Here is a 24,236-nt window from a genome sequence, read left to right on the forward strand (position 1 = left end):
CTTCTTTCTCTCTCTTTCGCTCTCTTTCTCCTTCCTTTCTCTCTCTCCCTCTCCCCCCTCTCTCTTCGCTCTCTCTTCTTTCTCTCTCTCTCTCTCTCTGACCTCTCTCTCCTCTCTCTCTGCCTCTCTCTCTCTCCCTCTTTCTCTCTCCGTTGTCACAATGTTTGTTAACATCACTACTGCTCCTTGTCTCTAGTTACTGTTAGGCCGTTTGGTGGGTAGCTTTTGATCCACCAAATTACTATCAAGTTAACTAGCCAAAGCAGCAGCTACTCTTCCTGGGTTCCAGCAAAATTAAGGCAGTTCATACAATTTTAAAAACATTACAATACAATCACAGATTTCACAACACACTGTGTGCCCTCAGGACTCTACTCCACCACTACCACATATCTACAGTACTAAATCCATGTGTATGCATGGTGCGTGTGCGTGTGCGTGTGCGTGTGTGTGTGTGTGTGTGTGTGTGTGTGTGTGTGTGTGTGTGCGTGTGTCTGTGCCAATGTTTGTGTTATCATGCCTGTGAGGATGCCGACACCTCTCCCTCTGCTATCATGTCCCTCCAGATTGGAAAAACACAGAAAGGCGCTAATGGAAAGAGTGAGTAGCTTTCTTCGGACTGGGCTTTTCTCTTTCATTTTGTTTTTCCCAGTGTAAATTTAGACACATTATTCTCTGTGGCAACTACAGTATGAACCCGTCTCACCCTGGAGATGTAGGCTCTTTGACTCACATCAACCAGCAATAATGTCATTATCCCACTCATCTAGCCCTATCCCCTACCCTCCCTCTCCATCTCCCTTCCCTCTCCCTTTCTCTCTCACTCATCTAGCCCTATCCCCTACCTCCCTCTCCATCTCTCATCTCCCTTCCCTCTCCCTTTCACTCTCACTCATCTAGCCCTATCCCCCTATCCCCTACCCCCCTCTCCATCTCCCTTCCCTCTCCCTTTCTCTCACTCATCTAGCCCTATCCCCTACCTCCCTCTCCATCTCCCTTCCCTCTCCATCTCCCTTCCCTCTCCCTTTCTCTCTCACTCATCTAGCCCTATCCCCTACCTCCCTCTCCATCTCCCTTCCCTCTTCCTTTCTCTCTCTCTCATCTAGCCCTATCCCCTACCTCCCTCTCCATCTCCCTTCCCTCTCCCTTTCTCTCTCACTCATCTAGCCCTATCCCCTACCTCCCTCTCCATCTCCCTTCCCTCTCCCTTTCTCTCACTCATCTCTCCATCTCAATCATTTCTCTCTGATAGTCCACAGCTGCTTCCACAATCACCCATCTCCACATTACAAAAGACCAACCTCCCTCTCAGGTCATGACACCGCTCTGTTCTCAAGGCCTACCTCTGTTGGTGAACAGACAGACAACCAGACACACACACACACTCTATCTCTCTCTCTCTCTCTCTCTCTCTCTCTCTCTCTCTCTCTCTCTCTCATATGAGCTCTATTGTCAGACTGAGCTAAATCCTCTCTTTCAGACACTCACCTCAGCTGCCCTGCAAAGACAATACCTCTAACTGTGTGTGTGTGTGTGTGTGTGTGTGTGTGTGTGTGTGTGTGTGTGTGTGTGTGTGTGTGTGTGTGTGTGTGTGTGTGTACCTCCTCTGCTAGGATGCACTGAAGAACACATTTCAGCTAGGATGAAAATAATACATGCTTTTAAATAGGGCTCAATCTCCTCAGCTAGAACAAGCCAGAGCACAGAGCCATTCACCTCCTGAGCTGTGGAGAGAGAAGGAGCTAAAGAGAAGGGTGGTGTGAGAGAGATAGGGAGAGAATGAGAGAAGTAGAGGGAGAAAAACAGGAGAGGGAGGGAGGAAGAAATGGAGGAAGAGAAGAGCGTGAGAGAGAAGGAGCTAAAGAGAAGGGTGGTGTGAGAGAGAGGGAGAGAACGAGAGAAGTAGAGGGAGAAAAACAGAGAGGGAGAGAGGAAGAAATGGAGGAAGAGAAGAGCGTGAGAGAGAAGGAGAAGGACAGAGAGGAAGAGGCCTAGTTTAATACCCCTCATTGTGCTCTTCAAGGCTGGGTAGTGTGCAGACAGAGCGAGAGAATAGAATGAACCGTTTTTAACCTCTGTGAAAGAAGAGAGAAAGTGAATGTCAGCACACAGAAATCTCCGCTGCTCGAGCCTAAGCCCAGTACCCCAGTAATTTAAGATTGACGGAGGTCTCTTTTAGATAATAGCCTGTAAGGACCCTCACCCCCTACCAGCAACACCCACTCAGGCCCTGATGCATTGTGGGTATAGAACCTATACCCTGCTCAACAATGCATCAAAGTCTGCTAGTAATGCCCTCACACTCACCCACCTAATCCTCTCCTCTAGTCGTACCTTCCTCTCTCCATCTCTCTCCTGACCCTTGTCTTTTCATCCTTCTCTCCTCCTAAAAAAGCCCAATTTCGACGTAATGATGACGATGGTTCCAGCTACATTTATTATGAAGTGATATATTTCTAACAGACAGTTTTTCTCTCGTTTGTCCGACAGCACCTACAGAACCCGGCTAACTTCCACACAGCAGCAACAGAGCTGCTGGACTGGTGCGGAGATCCCCGAGCCTTTCAGAGACCCTTTGAACAAAGCCTCATGGGATGCCTAACGGTAAGAAGACCCGCGCTGACCGTCTCAGCCAATCACAAGTCTCCATTATGGCTACGAACCAATCACACCCCTCTGTTGGTTGTGTCAGCCAATCACAGCTCTCCATTAGGGCTACGAACCAATTACAGCCCTCTATTGTGTCCACAAATCACAGCCCTCTGTTATGGTTATGGGCCAATCACATCCCCCCCGTTCCCGTGTCAACCGATCACAAGCCTCAGTTATGGTTACTGTTAGCGACGTGAAGCAGCTGCTCAGGCCTTCAGGGGCCTGTGACCGAGGTTAAAGCCCCAGTCACGCTTCACTGTCTGTGCGCACGCACACACACACACACACACACACACACACACACACACACTGTGGGATTATTTAAGATAATCTTTGAAGTGGCAGAGTTTCAGATGTTTTCGGAAGATAGGCTGGGACTCTGCTCTCCTAGCTTCAGGGGGAAGCTGGTTCCACCATTGGGGTGCCAGGACAGAGAAGAGCTTGGACTGGGCTGAGCGGGAGCTGCCCTCCAGTAGGGGTGGGAGGGCCAAGAGACCAGAGGTGGCAGAATGGAGTGCTTGGGTTGGGGTGTCCCTCTTGCTGCTCCGTAGGCAAGTTCCATGGTCTTTTAGTGGATGCGAGCTTCGGCTGGAAGCCAGTGGAGTGTGGAGGAGGGGGGTGACATGGGAGAACTTGGGAATGTTGAACACTAAGCGGTCTGCAGGGTTCTGGATGAGTTGCAGGGGTTTGATGGCACAAACCATCAGCGAACTACAGTAGTCCAGACGGGAGATGAAAAGTTTTAAAATGTTAATGTCACGTGCACTATTACAGTGAAATGCCTTTCTTGCTCTAAACCCAACAATGCAGTCATCAATATCAATGTAATACTAAAAAATAACATAAAGTAGATCAAAAACACGATAAATAAAATAAGAAATAATAAGAACATGAGAAAGTACTGAATGTAAAAGTACTGAAAGTACAAAAATATATATATGCAACATCCAACAATTTCAAAGATTTTATTGAGTTACAGTTCATATACGGAAATCAGTCGATTGAAATAAATTCATTAGGTTCTAATCTATGGATTTCACATGACTGGGAATACAGATATGCATCTGTTGGTCACAGATACTGAACCTTAAAAAAGGTAGGGTTGTGGATCAGAAAACCTTCGAAGAGGTGCAAATATTGTTTTATTATACCTTTATTTAACTAGGCAAGTCAGTTAAAACCTTTATTTAACTAGGCAAGTCAGTTAAAACCTCTTACGGCTAGACTCGACAACATTCCGCTGAAAATATTTTTTTGAAATATGTAACTTTCATATATTAACAAATGCAATACACCAAATGAAAGATAAACTTCTTGTTAATCTACCCATCGTGTCCAATTTCAAAAAGGCTTTACAGCAAAAGCACAACATATGATTATGTTAGGTCAGAGCCTAGTCACAAAAACACACACAGCCATTTTTCCAGCCAAAGAGAGGAGTCACAAAAAGCAGAAATATAGATAAAATTTATCACAAACCTTTGATGATCTTCATCAGATGACACTCATAAGACATCATGTTACACAATACATGTATGTTTTGTTCGATAAAGTGCATATTTATATCCAAAAATCTCAGTTTACATAGGCGCGTTACGTTCAGTAATGTTTTGCTTCCAAAACATCCGGTGGTTTTGCAGAGAGCCACATTAATTTACAGAAATACTCATAATAAACATTGATAAAAGATAAAACTGTTATTCACAGAATTAAATATATACTTCTCCTTAATGCAACCGCCGTGTCAGATTTAAAAAAACTTTACGGAAAAAGCAAACCATGAAATAATCGGAGTATGGTGCTCAGACAACAACAAATCAAGCCAAACAGTTATCTGCCATGTTGGAGTCAACAGAAGTCAGAAATAGCATTATAAATATTCACTTACCTAGGAATCCCAGTTCCACAATAAATGTTTGATTTGTTTGATAAAATCCATCTTTATGTCCAAATACCTCATTTTTGTTAGCGTGTTTAGTAATCCAAATTCATGACGCGCGATTACTAGGAGCAGACAACCGGAGAATTCCTTTGTCTTCAGAAATGCAATGGAACTCAAGCTAACTCTCACGTGAACGCGCGTCACGAGCTCATGCCACTCTGCCAGACCACTGACTCAAAGAGCCCTCATTCCCCTCTCCTTCACAGTAGAAGCATCAAACAAGGTTCTAAAGACTGTTGACATCTAGTGGAAGCCTTAGGAAGTGCAATTAATGACCCCATAGACACTGTGTATTTGATAGGCTAAGAATTGAAAAACTGCAAACCTCAGATTTCCCACTTCCTGGTTGGATTTTTCTCAGGTTATCGCCTGCCATATGAGTTCTGTTATACTCACAGACATCATTCAAACGGTTTTAGACACTTCAGAGTGTTTTCTATCCAAATCTACTAATAATATGCATATATATAAGCAACTGGGACAGAGTAGCAGGCAGTTTACTCTGGGCACGCTTTTCATCCAAACGGGAAAATGCTGCCCCCTATCCCAAACAGGTTAAGAACAAATTCTTATTTTCAATGATGGCCTAGGAACAGTGGGTTAACTGCCTTGTTCAGGGGCAGAACGAGAGATTTTTACCTTGTTGGCTTGGGGATTCAATCTTGCAACCTTTCGGTTTCTAGTCCAATGCGCTAACCACTAGGCTACCTGCAGCCCCAAATATGATGAGAACTACATTGATTTGAGGTTCACTTATATTGGGAGTAGTGCCTTTCCTCAGCCACAGTGTCTTATATGTGCAAAAGTACTATCTCACAACTCGATGAAACCTTTTAGAAACAAAACATGCCAATTTGAAAAATAAGCTGCAGGAGTTTTTTGAGTGAGAATTAAGACGACTTTCAAGTAGTAAGACATGTATAAAAGCAACAGATACCATTAATAAGAATGGGCTAGAAGCGTATTATATGGTGCGTTACCGAGTGGCTAGGACAGGCAAGCCCCATACTATTGTGGAGGACTTGCTCCCGACGCCACTTGGGTACACTGCAGCATCCAACGAGAGGCTCTTGCTGCCAAAGGAATGCCTGACAGCTTGAAAGAGGTTTTGGACACTACAGTGAAAATGGTTAACTTTGTTAAAGTAAGGCCCCTGAACTCTTGTGTATTTTCTGCAATATGCAATGATATGGGCAGCGACCATGTAACGCTTTTACAACATACAGAAGTGCGCTGGTTATTAAGGGGCAGCGACCATGTAAAGCTTTTACAACATAAAGAAGTGCGCTGGTTATTAAGGGGCAAAGTATTGACACGTTGTTTTGAATTGAGAGACAAGCTTAAAGTTTTTTTTACTGACGCTCATTTTCACTTGTCTGACCGCTTGCATGATGACGAGTTTCTCACACGACTGGCCTATCTGGGTGATGTTTTTTCTCACCTAAATGATCTGAATCTAGGATTACAGGGACTCTCCTCAACTATATTCAATGTGCGGGACAAAACTGAGGCTATGATTAAGAAGTTGGAACTCTTCTCTCTCTGCATTAACAAGGACAACACACAGGTCTTTCCATCATGGTATGATTTTTTTGTGTGCAAATGAACTCAAGCTGACAGACAATGTCAAATGTGATATAGCGAAGCACCTGAGTGAGTTGGGTGCGCAATTACGCAGGTGCTTTCTCGAAACGGATGACATAAACAACTGAATTTGTTATCCCTTTCCTGCCCTGCCTCCAGTTCACTTACCGATATCTGAACAAGAGAGCCTCATCGAAATTGCAACAAGCGATTCTGTGAAAATTGAATTTAATCAGAAGCCACTGCCAGATTTCTGGATTGGGCTGCAGTCAGAGTATCCTGCCTTGGCAAATCGCGTTGTGAAGACACTGATGCCCTTGCAACCACGTACCTATGTGAGAGTGGATTCTCAGCCCTCACTAGCATGAAACTAAGTACAGGCACAGACTGTGTGGAAAATGATAAGGAGACTCTCTAATACAACCCAACATTGCAGAGTTATGTGCATCCTTTCAAGCACACCCTTCTCATTAACCTGTGGGGAGTTATTCACACCCTTCTCATTAACCTATGGGGAGTTATTCACACCCTTCTCATTAACCTGTGGTGAGTTATAAACCATTTTCAATGAACAAATAAAGTTTTATATGTAAGATGGCTAAATAAAGAGCAAAATGATTGATTATTATTATATTATTATTTGTGCCCTGGTCCCATAAGAGCTCTTTGTCACTTCCCACGGGCCGAATTGTGACAAAAACTCACATTCTTATGTGTCACGTGTGCTCTCTCTCCGGCCTCTAGGTCACCAGGCTGTTCGTTAGGGCGCACACCTGTCACCAGTGTTAGGCACATAATGACACTCACCTAGACTCCATCACCTCCTTGATTACCTGCCCTCTGTTCCTGTTTCATGTCGGCGCGCTGTTCGTGTTTCTTGTTTATTCATTAATTAAATGTTTTCACTCCCTAAACTTGCTTCCTGACTCTCAGCGCACTCGTTATGTTATGTTTAATAAATGAATTGTATAGGGTGTGTGTGTCAGGCTTACAATGATGACAAAAAACAACATTTGAGAGTGCCATGGCCGTGGTGCTAAAGAGGGGACGCAACTGGAGGCTGAATTTCTGAAGGGGTACGGGACTATAAAAAGTTTGGGAACCAACGCTCTAAAACAACGTTGGAGGTGGCTTATGCTAGAGAAATTAACATTCAATTATCTGGCAACAGCTCTGTTGGACATTCCTGCAGTCAGCAAACCAATTGCGCGCTCCCTCAAAACTTGAGACATCTGTGGCATTGTGTTGTGTGACAAAACTGCACATTTTAGAGTGGCCTTTATTGTCCACAGCACAAGATGCACCTGTGTAATGATCCTGCTGTTTAATCAGCTTCTTGATATGCCACACCTGTCAGATGGATGGATTATTTTGACAAAGGAGAAATGCCCACTAACAGGGATGTAAACAAATTTGTGATTTTGTTTTTGAAAGAAATACGTTTTTTGTGCTTATGGAACATTTCTGGGGTCTTTTATTTCAGCTCATGAATCATGGGACCAACACTTTACATGTTGTGTTAATATTTTTGTTCAGTTTATATCCAGGGTCAGTTCCAATACCATATTTCCAATGTGCAGGGAAAGTGGAGCGATAGTAGAGCATGAACCTGCAGGAGCGAGTCACTGTTTTGATGTTTGCAGAGAACGACAGGCTGTTTGCCAGGGTCTCGCCAAGGTTCTTTGCACTCTGGTAGGATGCAGGCCACACTGTGACGGAGAAGTCTTAGAGCGTGCAGGTCTTTCCGGGGAGGAAGAGCACAAATTGAGAGAGACGTTTTTTTTTTTACAGAATTTCTGAATGTTGTCTTAAACTGAAGGGATAGCATCTGTAGGCCTAGTGTGTAGCGTGTGTAGTGTAAATGGACAAACGCGTCATTCTGGAAGTCACTTTTAAAGCTTCTTAAAGCTGGGTCAAGTACAAGTGTTGGTTTAGGATTACTTTTTTTTGCTCTAGTTTCCACTGTTTAAAAAAAATAATGAATCTAAACATTACTCAGTCTATAGGTTGAGTAGATGATCAAGGTGAGCAAATCTGTGCCGAGCTTTGCTCAGATCGAGCCTTCTGAACACATCTTAGGACAGTGTTTCTTCTAGGACAGCGGTGATGCGGAAGCTGTAGTCTCTCTACAGACGGGTTGCTCCCGGCAGTGTAGTACCAATGCTCCAGCTTAACCGTATGTAGAAGTTCCAGCAGTTGAGACAGAGGGGACGAGTCGGAAATGGGAAGCATGTCACCCGGTAACATCACTGGCGTATCCGCTTGTTGCCCCTCGCTACACATCAGCACAATTCCTGCCCGCATTTCAAGCCCCGACAACCCAAACTCGTAATTTGTTGGGAGTTGTCTGTCTCCCCAGATTTTTTTCTCCCTTTCGAAATGTCAGAGAGAAGCCGACATCCGCCCCATAACTTGTGCTGTTGCCTAACTTACAATGCTCCAAGGTCTGGTATATCCAAGACTACGGAAGCAGTCGGACAACTACATCTGTGAGTTTACTGAATCATCTGATGACTGTAGTTTTTAACAGATGCTCAAACAATGTTCCTGCTGATCTTTTAATTTCCCGTCTGTGTGCTACAATAGATTCAACAAGACTTTTTACATCATGGTTCACCTCATAAACCTGTTCCAGCATAATCTCATTCTGGGAACCCAGAGCCAAATATCACATTATTCGATAACAGAACATCACGGTTAGGAGGTTAGTGGGACACAAGCATTTCCTAGTTTAGCAGGCATAAGATTATAACTGTTTGCTAAGGAGAGTCGAGGTACTTTCTATCGTGCTTTCATGATAAATGGCAGACATGGAACAAACATATTGGAGTGAAAAGTAGTTCACTATATAGGGAATAGGGTGCCATTTTGGGATGTACCTTACCTGTCCCACTGCTCTCTCTTAGATCTGAAATATTCAAAAGCTCAAATAGTAACTGTTTTGATTGGCTTCAACACAAATACCCCGGAATATGTTGCACATAGTTACTTACTGTGTTGATAATTCTGTGGTTGCTCACTGAGTAGTGTTCTGGTTACTTATCGATTGTTCTCTCTCTTTCTCTCTCCCGTCTCCCTTCTATATCTTACCCTCTCTCTTTACCCCCCCCATCTCTCTATCGCCCTCTTTCTTCCCCTCTTCATCTGTGTCTCTTGCTCTCCCTCCCTCTCCCCCTTCTATCCCTCCCTCTAGGTGGTGAGTCGTGTGGCAGCCCAACAAGGCTTTGACCTGGACCTAGGCTACAGGCTGCTGGCTGTGTGTGCTGCTAACAGAGACAAGTTCACACCCAAGTCTGCAGGTAAGAGACACGGCAACATTACTGACTAAATACCAGGGAAATATCAGGGTCATGTTCATTAGGGCAACGTTTTTGCAACGTTTCTTATTGGACAGATGCAGGTCATCCCGTCCTGTTGCAATTTGTTTTCTTCTGTTTGGTGCCAAATGTACCCAGGTGAAACAGGACTGTAAAATAAAGTGTTACCCGCGCCATGATGAAGTGCAGGCTAGGAAGTCACTGTATGTGACACAGCTAGTGTTGAACACCCCAGGCCCAACGTTTCAATCTTTTAGGAGGCCTTTTGTGTGAATTGTTCTCAGTCTGAGTTCATAAGGTAGGTTATTTACTGCATTTACTATAAAGTTGAAGTTGGAAGTTTACATACACCTTAGCCAAATACATTTAAACTCATTTTTTCACAATTCCCAACAGTTAATCCTTGTAAAAATTCCCTGTTTTAGGTCAGTTAGGATCACCACTTTATTTTAAGAATGTGAAATGTCAGAATAATAGTGGAGAGAATGATTTATTTCAGCTTTTACTTCTTTCATCACATTCCCAGTGGGTCAGAAATGTACATACACTCAATTAGTATTTGGTAGCATTGCCTTTAAATTGTTTGACTTGGGTCAAATATTTTGGGTAGCCTTCCACAAGCTTCCCACAATAAGTTGGGTGAAGTTTGGCCCATTCTTCCTGACAGAGCTGGTGTAACTGAGTCAGGTTTGAAGGTCTCCTTGCTTGCACACGCTTTTTCAGTTCTGCCCACACATTTTCTATTGGATTGAGGTCAGGGCTTTGTGATGTCCACTCCAATACATTGACTTTGTTGTCCTTAAAGCCATTTTGCCACAACTTTGGAAGTATGCTTGGGGCCATTGTCCATTTGGAAGACCCATTTGTGACCAAGCTTTAACTTCCTGACTGATGTCTTGAGATGTTGCTTCAATATATCCACATAATTTTCCTGCCTCGTGATGTCATCAATTTTGTGAAGTGCACCAGTCCCTCCTGCAGCAAAGCACCCCCATGCTGCCACCGCCGTGCTTCACTGTTGGGATGGTGTTCTTCGGCTTGCAAGCCTCCCCCTTTTCCTCCAAACTTAACAATGGTCATTATGGCCAAACGGTTCTATTTTTGTTTCATCAGACCAGAGGACATTTCTCCAAAAAGTACGATCTTGTCCCCATGTGCAGTTGCAAACTGTAGTCTGGCTTTTTTATGGCGGTTTTGGAGCAGTGTCTTCTTCCTTGCTGAGCGGCCTTTCAGGTTATGTCGATATAGGACTGGTTTTACTGTGGATATAGATACTTTTGTACCTGTTTCCTCCAGCATCTTCACAAGGTCCTTTGCTGTTATTCTGGGATTGATTTGCACTTATCGCACCAAAGTACGTTAATCTTTGTCAAGCAAAGAGGCACTGAGTTTGAAGGTTGGCCTTGAAATACATCCACAGGTACACCTCCAATTGACTGAAATGATGTCAATTAGCCTATCAGAAGCTTCTAAAGCTATGACATAATTTTCTGGAATTTTCCAAGCTGTTTAAAGGCACAGTCAACTTAGTGTATGTAAAATTCTGACCCACTGGAATTGTGATGCAGTGAATTATAAGTGAAATAATCTGCAAACAATTGTTGGCAAAATGACTTGTGTCACAAAGTAGATGTCCTAACTGACTTGCCAAAACAATAGTTTTTTAGTTTGTTAACAAGAACATTTGTGGAGTTGTTGAGAAACAAGTTTTAATGACTCCAACTTAAGTGTATGTAAACTTCCAACTTCAACTGTGTCTATAAGGTTGTCTGATCACATCCTGGTCACAGAAATGGGATGCAAGTTTTAACCAGAGCTCTGTGGGCCCTTGTAAAAAGAGTTGCACTTTGTAGGGAATAAGGTGCTATTTGGAACATAATGGTCATATTTTAGGGCTTCTGTGGTTTTGTTCATTTCTGCCTTCTTTAAACTGCTTGTACAGTATCTCAGACATGACGTATGGCCAGAGTACATTATAACAGAGAGTATTTATAGTAGCTATTAATCTTTAATGTGCCATTGAGAAGAGCTGTCCGGATGGCCGGCAGCCTCACAGAAAACAGTCAACTCGACAGTCTCTACACACACACACACACACACACACACACGCAAACACAAATGTACCCACACGCACACGCACACACAACACACACACTACAGTAATGCTGTCCTCAGACACTTTGCCTTTCAAATCCAATTCCTCCAAACCACACCCCATTCTTCCTCATAGTGTCCATTTGTCGGAGTGAAATCTGGATAGGCAGGGACGAGGGAGAGAGAGATGGATGGATGGGTGGAGGGGTAGAGAAAGCCTGACAAAGCCATAACCGGTCAGAATAAATATAAGGGGATGGTTGAAAGAACTTTGAGTAACCATGAATTTGATTGGCTTGTTTTTTGTGGTAAATATTTGGGATTTCGGCATTATGTGCTAGCATGTACAGTTGAAGTCAGAAGTTTACATACACTTAGGTTGGAGTCATTAAAACTAGTTTTTCAACCACTCCACAAATGTCTTTTTAACAAACTATAGTGATGGCAAGTCAGTTAGGACATCTACTTTGTGCATGACACAAGTACATTTTTTTCAACAATTGATTACAGATTATTTCACTTATAATTCACTGTATCACAATTCCAGTTGGTCAGAAGTTTACAAACACTAAGTTGACTGTGCCTTTAAACAGCTTGGACAATTCCAGAAAACGATGTCATGGCCTTAGAAGCTTCTGATAGGCTAATTGACATAATTTGAGTCAATTGTAGGTGTACCTGTGGATGTATTTCAAGGCCTACATTCAAACTCAGTGCCTCTTTGCTTGACATCATGGGAAAATCAAAAGAAATCAGCCATGACCTCAGAAAAACAAGTGTAGACCTCCACAAGTCTGGTTCATCCTTGGGAGCAATTTCCAAATGCCTGAAGTTACCAGGTTCATCTGTACAAACAATAGTATGTAAGTATAAACACCATGGGACCACGCAGCCGTCATACCGCTCAGGAAGGAGACACGTTCTGTCTCCTAGAGATTAACGTACTTTGGTGCGAAAAGTGCAAATCTATCCCAGAATAACAGCAAAGGACCTTGTGAAGATGCTGGAGGAAACAGGTGCAAAAGTATCTATATCCACAAACGAGTCCTATATCGACATAACCTGAAAGGCCGCTCAGCAAGGAAGAAGCCACTGCTCCAAAACATAAAAAAGCCAAATTACGGTTTGCAACTGCACATGGGGACAAAGATCATACTTTTTTGAAGAAAACTGTTTGGCCACAATGACCATCGTTATGTTTGGAGGGAAAAGGGGGAGGCTTGCAAGCCACCATCCCACCCGTGAAGCACGGGGGTGGCAGCATCATGTTGTGGGGGTACTTTGCTACAGGAGGGACTGGTGCACTTTATAAAATAGATGGCGTCATGAGGAGGGGAAATTATGTGGATATATTGAAGCAACATCTCGAGATATCAGTCAGGAAGTTAAAGCTTTGTCGCAAATGGGTCTTCCAAATGGAAAATGACCCCAAGCATACTTCCAAAATTGTGGCAAAATGGCTTAAGGACGACAAAGTCAAGGTATTGGAGTGGCCATCACAAAGCCCTGACCTCAACCCTATAGAAAATATGTGGGCGGAACTGAAAAAGCGTGTGCGAGCAAGGAGGCCTACAAACCTGACTCACTTACACCAGCTCTGTCAGGAGGAATGGGCCAAAATTCACCCAACTTATTGTGGGAAGCTTGTGGAAGGCTACTCTAAACGTTTGACCCAAGTTAAACAATTTAAAGGCAATGCTACCAAATACTAGTTGAGTGTATGTAAACTTATAACCCACTGGGAATGTGATGAAAGAAATAACAGCCGAACATTTCACTGACATTCGCTGACATTTCACATTCTTAAAATAAAGTGGTGATCCAAACTGACCTAAGACAGGGAATTTTTACTTTGATTAAATGTCAGGAATTGTGAAAAACTGAGTCTAAATGTATCTATATGTGTACACACGATAGAATTACATTTCTCCATTTCATCTCTCATGCCTCAGTGGTCATCCGTAGAGAGCATTTTCAAAATCAACTGTTTCTATTATTTCTTCTCTTGAAATAGTATAATTCCTTAGTGGATGATCCACCTATTAGAAGAACCCAAGCACACAGACAGACAGGCAGACGTTAGTTTATATGCCTAGGTCTATTCCCTTCACCTGTTTCTGTACTGATGGTATAATGTGACTGTCGTCCAGGGCTCAAGCTGAACTGTGTGGTCTGTCTGACAGTTCAAATCATCTCCAGGCCTTGTGATGGCTCTGGGATCTTGTGTAAAGAATCCAGCCTGGACCTGTGCCTGATGCATCCCAAATGGCCCCCTATGCGCTATGGGCCCTGGTCAAAAGTGCTACAGTGAATAAGGCTCCATTTTGGACACAAACTAAAATGTGGGTTGAGGGGAATAGGTGGTGGGCTGAAGCCTTAAAACACGAAGTTGATCGATCCCCATCGAGGGAGGAGCAGATTTTTTTGTACATGACAATAAACCATTCTTATGACTATAAGATTTGTTGGCACCTTCATTTCTTGCACATTTTTTCTCCTAAAAAATATATTTCAACACATGGCCGCTCAGACAAATTTGCTAAACAACTAAACTTGGAACCAATCAGAACTCCCATACATACCGACCAATGTATGGCTTCTATCTACAATGTAAACACAGCTTCATGTAAAAACACGAGCTGCTGTCTGATGAAGAAGAACCAATATAGCTAGCTAGCTCCCCAAATGAAATAAGATAAATATCTGTTTTGAGGGCACTTGAAATATGCAGCATCCAATATGAATTGTCTTGATCATATGAAGAGGTAACTCCATTGATCATTTAGGCAATTTATTGAAAGCTAGCCAATGTTACAGTTTGACTAGCTTAGCCAGCTACTGTTAATGTCATTTTGTGTTTCATTAGCTAGCTATCGCTTTTTCAGAGAGTTCAATTGTTGAATCGTGTTTTGGCCTGATTATATTTCTCATTTCAATGATCTAGCTGCAGGCTTAAAATACACATTCAATCAGACACTTTGTAAAGAAACCCAAATCAGAGCATGTAGATAGAAAGATGTGTGCCTGTCATGTATGTTAGAATGGAGGTTTAGAAATGACAGTTGCATATCGATATTAGCCATATGGCATAGCCTACACGGACAGTGCCTTCAGAATGTATTCATACCCCTTGATTTATTCCACATTTTGTTGTGTTACAGCCTCAAAATGGATGAAATAGTTTTTTTTGTAACACTTTACATGACACTTAGTGTCATAACACTTTATGATATGGTCATAACCATGTCATAATATGTCATAACAGCTGACATAACGTGTTATAATATGGTCATAACACTGTCATTACCCATATATTTACACCTGATGTGACATATATTGCATTATTTTATGTCTGGTTATGACACCTACATTTCCCTGCCAAGAAGTTTCCTTTCATTCTAAAGCTTGTTTTATTGTTTTATGAAGTCATGTTGACCACCTGACCACCTGTGTCACTTTACTTGGACTAAGGAAATTCACTTTATGACACTGTCAAGAAGCATTATGACCACCTGTGTCACTTTACTTGGACTAAGGAAATTCACTTTATGACACTGTCAAGAAGCATTATGACCACCTGTGTCACTTTACTTGGACTAAGGAAATTCACTTTATGACACTGTCAAGAAGCATTATGACCACCTGTGTCACTTTACTTGGACTAAGGAAATTCACTTTATGACACTGTCAAGAAGCATTATGACCACCTGTGTCACTTTACTTGGACTAAGGAAATTCACTTTATGACACTGTCAAGAAGCATTATGACCACCTGTGTCACTTTACTTGGACTAAGGAAATTCACTTTATGACACTGTCAAGAAGCATTATGACCACCTGTGTCACTTTACTTGGACTAAGGAAATTCACTTTATGACACTGTCAAGAAGCATTATGACCACCTGTGTCACTTTACTTGGACTAAGGAAATTCACTTTATGACACTGTCAAGAAGCATTATGACCACCAGTGTCACTTTACTTGGACTAAGGAAATTCACTTTATGACACTGTCAAGAAGCATTATGACCACCTGTGTCACTTTACTTGGACTAAGGAAATTCACTTTATGACACTGTCAAGAAGCATTATGACCACCAGTGTCACTTTACTTGGACTAAGGAAATTCACTTTATGACACTGTCAAGAAGCATTATGACCACCAGTGTCACTTTACTTGGACTAAGGAAATTCACTTTATGACACTGTCAAGAAGCATTATGACCACCTGTGTCACTTTACTTGGACTAAGGAAATTCACTTTATGACACTGTCAAGAAGCATTATGACCACCTGTGTCACTTTACTTGGACTAAGGAAATTCACTTTATGACACTGTCAAGAAGCATTATGACCACCTGTGTCACTTTACTTGGACTAAGGAAATTCACTTTATGACACTGTCAAGAAGCATTATGACCACCAGTGTCACTTTACTTGGACTAAGGAAATTCACTTTATGACACTGTCAAGAAGCATTATGACCACCTGTGTCACTTTACTTGGACTAAGGAAATTCACTTTATGACACTGTCAAGAAGCATTATGACCACCAGTGTCACTTTACTTGGACTAAGGAAATTCACTTTATGACACTGTCAAGAAGCATTATGACCACCTGTGTCACTTTACTTGGACTAAGGAAATTCACTTTATGACACTGTCAAGAAGCATTATGACCACCTGTGTCACTTTACTTGGACTAAGGAAATTCACTTTATGACACTGTCAAGAAGCATTATGACCATCAGAGTCATATAAACAAGATAGGTCCTATCACGTACTTGCCCTTATATCAGTCAAAAAGAGGGTGTCTTGTCCTGCTCCTGAAATCTGCTCCTGCATTCATCCCAGTCATCAGAAACAGGGGGCATTGGGGTATGTGCATGTCTGACATCAGTGTGTGTGCAATTACAATGTTAATTCAACATGGTCAATTTCAGAAAATGTTATAAAACATAAAAATAGCGTTGACAAGTAGTCTGTGTAAGGGTGTGTGTGCTGGGGGCAGGGAAGTCAGGCGCAGGAGATCGAACTTGGTATAAATGGAGCAGTTTAATATGTGCTCAAAAACCCAAATATACAAAATAAAACAAGTTGGTATAAAACCCGTCGCACACCAGAACATAACTTGCACAATGCTTACAAACAATCAACGACAAGGACAATGAGGGGGAACAGAGGGTTAAATACACAACATGTAATGAATGGGATTGAAACCAGGTGTGATACAAGACAAGACAAGACAAAACCAAAGGAAAATGAAAAGAGGATCAGCGATGGCTAGAAGGTCGGCGACTTCGACCGCCGAATGCCGCCCGAACAAGAAGAGGGACAAACTTCGGCGGAGGTCGTGACACTATGGTGTAATAGAATGTTTTGCCTTGTGTGGAAGGGTTTTGTGGATTTTAACACTCTTATGTAGGTGTCATAACCAGCCATAAAATAACTACCATGGTAGGTTTTGTGAGTTTTGACACTTATGGAGGTGTCATAACCAGCCATAAAATAACCATAAAATAACGCAATACATAACACATCAAGTTATGACCATATTATGACAGGTTATGACAAGTTATGTCAGCTGTTATGACTTATTGTGACATGGTTATGACCTTGTCTTAACATTTTACTACGCTAGGTATCAAGTAAAGTATAAAAAAAAGAAATCCACCCATCTACACACAGTACCCCATTATGACAAAGTGAAACCTTGGTTCTCTCCAGACCTGACTGCCCTTGACCAACACAAAAACATCCTGTGGCAATCTGCATTAGCATCAAGTAGCCCATGTGATATGCAACTTTTCAAGGAAGTTAGGAACCAATATACACAGGCAGTTAGGAAAGCAAAGGCTAGCTTTTTCAAACAGAAATTTGCATCCTGTAGCACAAACTCAAAAAGGTTCTGGGACACTGTAAAGTCCATGGAGAATAAGAGCACCTCCTCCCAGCTGCCCACTGCACTGAGGCTAGGAAACAGTGTCACCACTGATAAATCCACTATAATTGAGAATTTCAATAAGCATTTTTCTACGGCTGGCCATGCTTTCCCCCTGGCTACCCCTACCCTGATCAACAGCCCTGCACCCCCCACAGCAACTCGCCCAAGCCTCCCCATTTCTCCTTCACCCAAATCCAGATAGCTGGTGTTCTGAAAGAGCTGCAAAATCTGGACCCCTACAAATCAGCAGGGCTAGACAATCTGGACCCTCTCTTTCTAAAATTATCTGCCGAAATTGTTGCAACCCCTATTACTAGCCTGTTCAACCTCTCTTTCGTATCGTCTGAGATTCCCAAAGATTGGAAAGCAGCCGTGGTCATCCCCCTCTTCAAAGGGGGAGACACTCTAGACCCAAACTGTTACAGACCTATATCTATCCTACCCTGCCTTTCTAAGGTCTTCGAAAGCCAAGTTAACAAACAGTTCACCGACAATTTCGAATCCCACCGTACCTTCTCCTCTATGCAGTCTGGTTTCCGAGCTGGTCATGGGTACACCTCAGCCATGCTCAAGGTCCTAAATGATATCACAACCACCATCGATAAGAGACAATACTGTGCAGCCGTATTCATCGACCTGGCCAAGGCTTTCAACTCTGTCAATCACCACATTCTTATCGGCAGACTCAACAGCCTTGGTTTCTCAAATGATTGCCTCGCCTGGTTCACCAACTACTTCTCTGATAGAGTTCATTGTGTCAAATCAGAGGGCCTGCTGTCTGGACCTCGGGCAGTCTCTATGGGGGTGCCACAGAGTTCAATTCTCGGGCCGTCTCTCTTCTCTGTATACATCAATGATGTTGCTCTTGCTGCTGGTGAATATCTGATCCACCTCTACGCAGACGACACCATTCTGTATAATTCTGGCCCTTCTTTGGACACTGTGTTAACTAACCTCCAGACGAGCTTCAATGCCATACAACTCTCCTTCCGTGGCCTCCAACTACTCTTAAATGCCAGTAAAACTAAATGCATGCTCTTCAACCGATCACTGCCCGCACCTGCCCACCCGTCCAGCATCACTACTCTGGACGGTTCTGACGTAGAATATGTGGACAACTAAATACTTATTTTCCACCATAATTTGCAAATAAATTCATTCAAAATCCTACAATGTAATTTTCTGGATTTTTTCCCCCTCATTTTGTCTGTCAAAGTTTAAGTGTACCTATGATGAAAATTACAGGCCTCTCTCCCATTTTTAAGTGGGAGAACATGCACAATTGGTGGCTGACTAAATACTTTTTTGCCCCACTGTATATATATATTTTTTAATGGGAGAACCTGCCAGAGGAACAATAGTTTCTACAGCACTTCACCAATCTGAGATTTATGGATGAGTGGCCAGACGGAAGCCACTCCTGAGAAAAAGGCACTGGACAGAATGCCTGGAGTTTTCAAAAAGGCATGTGAAAGACTCTGAGAGCATAAGACAAAAAATGATGAGGTCTGATAAGGCAAAAATGTAACTATTTGACCTGAATGCAAAACGCTATGCCTGGAGAAAATTTGCCACAGGTCGTCACCTATCTATCACCATCCCTACCGTGAAGCATTGTGGTGGTAGCAACATGCTATGGGGAACATTTTCAGTGGCAGAGACTGGTAAGGATAGAGAGAACAATGAATGGAGCCAAATACAGGCAAATCCTCAATGAGAACCTGCTTCACAGTACAAGCGATCTAAGACTGGGGTCACCACCCGAAGCCTAATTAATAACTTCACCATGCTCAAAGGGATATTCAGCATCGTTGCCCATCTTTGTGAGGTTTTGAAAAACCTCCCTAGTCTTTGTGCTTGAATTTGTTCTTGAAATTCACTACTCGATTGTATGTGTGGGGTACAGAGATGGGGTTGTCATAAAATGTTAACCACTATTATTGACCACGGAATTAGTCCATCTAACTTATTATGTGATTTGTTAAGCACATTTTTACTCCTGAAATGATTTAGACCATAACAAATGGGTTGAATACTTATTGACTCGAGACATTTCAGCTTTTCATTTTTTATTATTTAAAAATCAATTCTACAAACAAAAGTCCACTTTGACATTATGTGTCACGGACATTAGAGCCGTGACACAAAATGTCAATTTCATCCATTTTAAATTCAGGCTGTAACACAATTTTTTGGGGGAAAAGTAAAGGGGTGTGAATACTTTCTGAAGGTAATGTATCTGATCCTGGTAGCTAGCAACAGATCTTCTTGTTGTGACTAGCTAGCTAACTAGCAAGTTAGCTACATTACTAAGGTTCCTGTGCTCTAAGTTAGGAGTCATTTTACAGCTTGCGTTGATGGTATCACATTTCTATCACTCAACAGTTAGATCGCAGCTTGTCGGACGGAGATCTCTTTCGAGTTTTCACCACCAGCTGTCACCACCACCTACCTCAGATACAGATTATGTGATTGGCAGACGTAATCAGCAGAGATAGTTCACGAGTTTTGATTGGTTTATAGTTTAGTACTCGGCAGTGTTTGCCTGTTCAGCTAGCAAACATAAAAGTAAATATTTTGAAAACATTTACAAGAATTTACATTGCCAACAAACGGAAATGTGTTCAGAATAAATAAATATACACAATATGTATTAAAAGAACCAACAACAAAAAAACAGCTCCTCCCTCGACAGAGATCGATTATCTCGAAAACTAAAGCGGCCCACCACCTAGAAGGAAAGCTGTTTATGCACAGAGACTAATGGGAGATGTCCTGAAAGGAATGATACATAAGTAGGGAATGAAGAAAGAGAGGGAGGGATGGGAGGGAGAGGGAGGGAGGAGAGTTAGGGATGGAGATATGATGCTGGGAGTGAGGGAGAGAGAGAGAGAACCGGAGGGGGAGAGAGAGAGACTGGGAGGGATGGGGAGAGGGAGAGAGAGATGGGAGATGTGATGAAGGCAGATGAGCCTCAGACTGTTCTCACTCAGACAGCCAACATCCATCTTACCTCGGTTGCAAGGACATCTGTCTGAGGAACCAGACAAGAGGGCGACGGTCGCAGAACACACACAAATACACACAGACACTCTTAAGGCCTCTATGTGAGGCTGGACTAGATGATGCACCAGCCCATCACCAGCACGGCCTGTATGTGTGTGTGTGTTTTGTGTGTGTGTGCCTGTGTGCACTTGCGTGCAAGTGTGTGTGTGTCTCCGTGCACATAAAGTGCAGCCCCAGCACAATCCCCTGACAGCCAGGCTGGCGACAGAGGGTCCCACATCTGACACCTGAGAGCTCAGAAGGAGAGCAGGAGTCTGAGGTCCACTCTGGCCATCTCTGGGGAGGGGAGGGGCCAGCCTGGTCCTCCAGCTCCGCTCTGTATGCTGATCAATCAAACAGTGACAGGATGGTTATTACAGTGGAGATGTTCAAATGGAACGAGATTGTCTGTACCCTTATAGGCCAAGTATTCATGAAAATGCTAGATATTTCAAATATTACACATGTTAACTTTACCTCTGTAGAGGCTGTATTAGGCCTAATGTAAGCAGCCTGTTTGCCTAGGACTATGTGGCGTGTGTGCATAGTCATATTATTTACTGTGTACGCCTATCTTTGTGTGTTTGTGTGTGTGTGTGTGTGTGTGTGTGTGTGTGTGTATGTGTGTATATGCGTGTGTGTGGTGGTAAGGATGAGCTGTCTGGGGTTTGTGACCTCTCAGAGTGAGAGATTAACCTGCCGCATTAATCTGCGATTAGTCAGAGAAGAGACTGAGATCCTATTGGGCTAGCATTAGTTTACTGTGAGCGTACAGTACACTCCCCTATGTACTTATTTGGACAGTGTAGCTAAATCTTTTAATTTGTCTCTATACTTCAACATTTTGGATGTTTTATGAGGCAACAGTACAGAATGTCACCTTTTATTTTAGTGTATTTTCATACACACCTGTTTCACTGTTTTGGATATGAAATAACTTTATGTATCTATTCCCCCATTTGAAGGTGTCATAAGTAATTGGGCAAAGTTCAGCATGTGGTCCCATATTCATAGCACGCAATGACTACATCAAGCTTGTGACTCTACAAATTTGTTGGATGCATTTGCAGTTTGTTGTGGTTGTGTATCGGATTATGTTGTGCCCAATAGAAATTTATGGTAAATAATGTATTGTTTCATTTTGGAGTCATTTTATTGTACATAACAATACAATATGTTTCTGAACACTATATTAATGTGGATTCTACCATGATTACGGATAATCATGAATGAATCGTGAATAATGATGAGTGAGAAAGTTACAGAGGCATAAATATCATTCCCCCCCAAAAATGCTAACCTCCCCTGTTATTGTAATGGTGAGAGGTTAGCATGTTTTGGGGGCATGATCTTTTGTGCATCTGTAACTTTCTCACTCATCATTATTCACGATTCGTTCATGATCATCTGGAATCATGTTAGCGTCCATATTCTGTACTGTCGACCTCATATTAAATATTTGTTCTCAAATCCACAATGCAGGAGTATAGAGCCAAAAATAAAAGTTTTAACTTCACTGCCCAAATAAATATGTAGGGGAGTGTAGCTGCCTCTATCCACACTGTTGTGACAGAATTAGCTGTTAGCATAGCTACCCCATGCAAAAGGCCACCTTGGTGCCACTTCTATTATTAGCTTTGTGTTTGTTACTGTATCCCAGCCTCATCCCCACAGGAGGCCTTTTGCCTCTTGGTCGTCCATCATTGTAAATAAGAATGTGTTCTTAATTGACTTACCTAGTTAAATTATGGTTAAATAAATATATAAAATTAATATCGGTTGCTGTGGCTGCATTACTAGCTGCAGTTAGCCTTTAGCTGTTAGCCGATGGCTGTTAGCCGATAGATGCTTGCAGTTGCTGTATCTGGGATTACCCAGCTGCAGTTCGCTGTTAGCCGTTAGCCATGGCTGTGGATTACCTGCAGACTGTTCACTTCCCTGCTGGAGAGTCATTAGATAATGGTTATGCTGCCCTACAAAGACCAGAGCTAACCCTAATCCCATTCCTCACAGGAGAGCGCTAACGTTAGCTCTGAGGTGGAGGATGTGCCACTGTCAGGATCAACTGGCAACGCTATGGTAGCCTCAACATAACTTAAAATGATTTTTTAAAAGTTACCTAAAAGGTTAGGTCTTCATAGAAAAAATATATTTATTGGTCATTAACTGTTTCAAAAAGGTAGCCTATTCATCTGACTGACTCATTTGCTAGTTATTTATAGCCTTCCTCAGACATATGCCTACAAGGGGAAGTGGATAGACGTAAGGCACAGAGCATTATGAGGTGTTTCACGTGTAGGTGCTGTACTGTGCAGACCAGTGGATATTTATGGTTACCAAACTAGTTCTTGGTTCCTCTCTAGTGGCAGCAGTCAGTCAATCATTCACCTGTCTCAGATCATGTCCGTCCTTTCTTGAAGCTGTCTCTGTGACATTCAACAAACACATTAGTGTCCCTCAAAATGACAACGCCGACAGACATTTACACTTCTCGCTCATAATGCTCACTGCTTATATATTTGCATGAAGAAGTATTTCCGACAACTCCTTTTCTGAATTCCGGAGAGGGGCGAGTTTGGAGTTGTTCTTGGGTTGATTTAAAGGTGTGACCGAGGATGATTTTTTTGAAATGATGCTTTATGTATTATTTCTTTCAACAAGTCATGGCATAACATGTAGGCTAGTGATTACTACCCTACAGTACAGCAGAATGTCAACAATGTTTGGCTATTGTTGGCAGAGGATACTAAAGGTTGTAGAAAGATGCAGGATCTTGCTTGTTTTCCCTTAAATTAAAAAAAGTATCATTTCTGGCAAATAAATACAAAGTTATCGGATTGGATTCTATTGAATATGGACTGTTTTGCAATAGAGAAGTATTTAATATCACTCATTCAGGGCTTGAATTTGAAACAGCCATGTGACCTTATATATGTACCACAACGAAACTGCCTTTTGGGTTTAGGGGGAGGGGTAGACTATATGGAGAGAGCAAGAGACTGCATGACTAAGACAAGTGTGCAGCCAAAGTTTTAGTTCCTGCATATCTTGATTTTGCAGTCTGCAGCCAAGTTAGCCAACAGCGATGCTACTCTCTCTTGATTTCCTTCTGACACATTTGCTACTGAGCGATAGAGCTGTACATACAGCTCAGAGACTGTATAAAGCATTAAAGTGAGGGGATAACTCTCCTCCTGTTTCTCTCTCTGCTGCTTGTCACAAATCTATCACTGTCGTCTCTAAAATGAAATCGAGAGGGTTGTGAAAAGGTATAACTTGGGACAAATAAGGGAGAGAAGGTTGTTAAGGATGTATTTGTTTGGAGTGGAGGGGAAAGGGAGAAGAGAGTAGAGGAGCGGAGAAGGAGAGAGGTTATAACTTGGATGTGAAGGTACAAAAGAGAGGTAGAGAAAAATAATGTCAATTAACTTGGATGTGAAGGGAATATGGGGACAGAGAGAGTTGGCCAGGGTTCTGTATTAGTTGGGAGTGTCCCTCCACTGACTGTCCCCCTCTCTGATCTCAGACGTAAGAAATGTTGAGCAGGCCAGGCAGGGCTGTGTGTGGAGAATGTTGGGCCGGTCAGGCCGGGCAGGACTATGGAATGCTGTTAGCACTGAGTAAATCAACAAAGCATGCTCCCTGGGAAATCTGCTGTC

The 24,236-nt window shown here is 42.5% G+C and overlaps 1 protein-coding gene across 6 annotated transcripts in view; it reads left to right on the top strand.

Moving 5' to 3' along the window:
• The window catches only part of LOC109898885 (zinc finger MIZ domain-containing protein 1), a 195,076-nt gene that overhangs the window by 146,615 nt on the left and 24,225 nt on the right, over positions 1–24,236 (top strand). For all 6 annotated transcript variants that reach the window (XM_031835561.1, XM_031835562.1, XM_031835565.1 and 3 more), the window contains 2 exons: positions 2,491–2,604; positions 9,372–9,477. In XM_031835561.1, coding sequence (XP_031691421.1) covers positions 2,491–2,604; positions 9,372–9,477 — 220 coding nt within the window. The remainder of the gene's footprint in view (positions 1–2,490; positions 2,605–9,371; positions 9,478–24,236) is intronic.

The sequence above is a fragment of the Oncorhynchus kisutch genome, linkage group LG11 (genome assembly GCF_002021735.2).
Source record: "Oncorhynchus kisutch isolate 150728-3 linkage group LG11, Okis_V2, whole genome shotgun sequence".
In the NCBI taxonomy this organism is placed as follows: domain Eukaryota; kingdom Metazoa; phylum Chordata; class Actinopteri; order Salmoniformes; family Salmonidae; genus Oncorhynchus; species Oncorhynchus kisutch.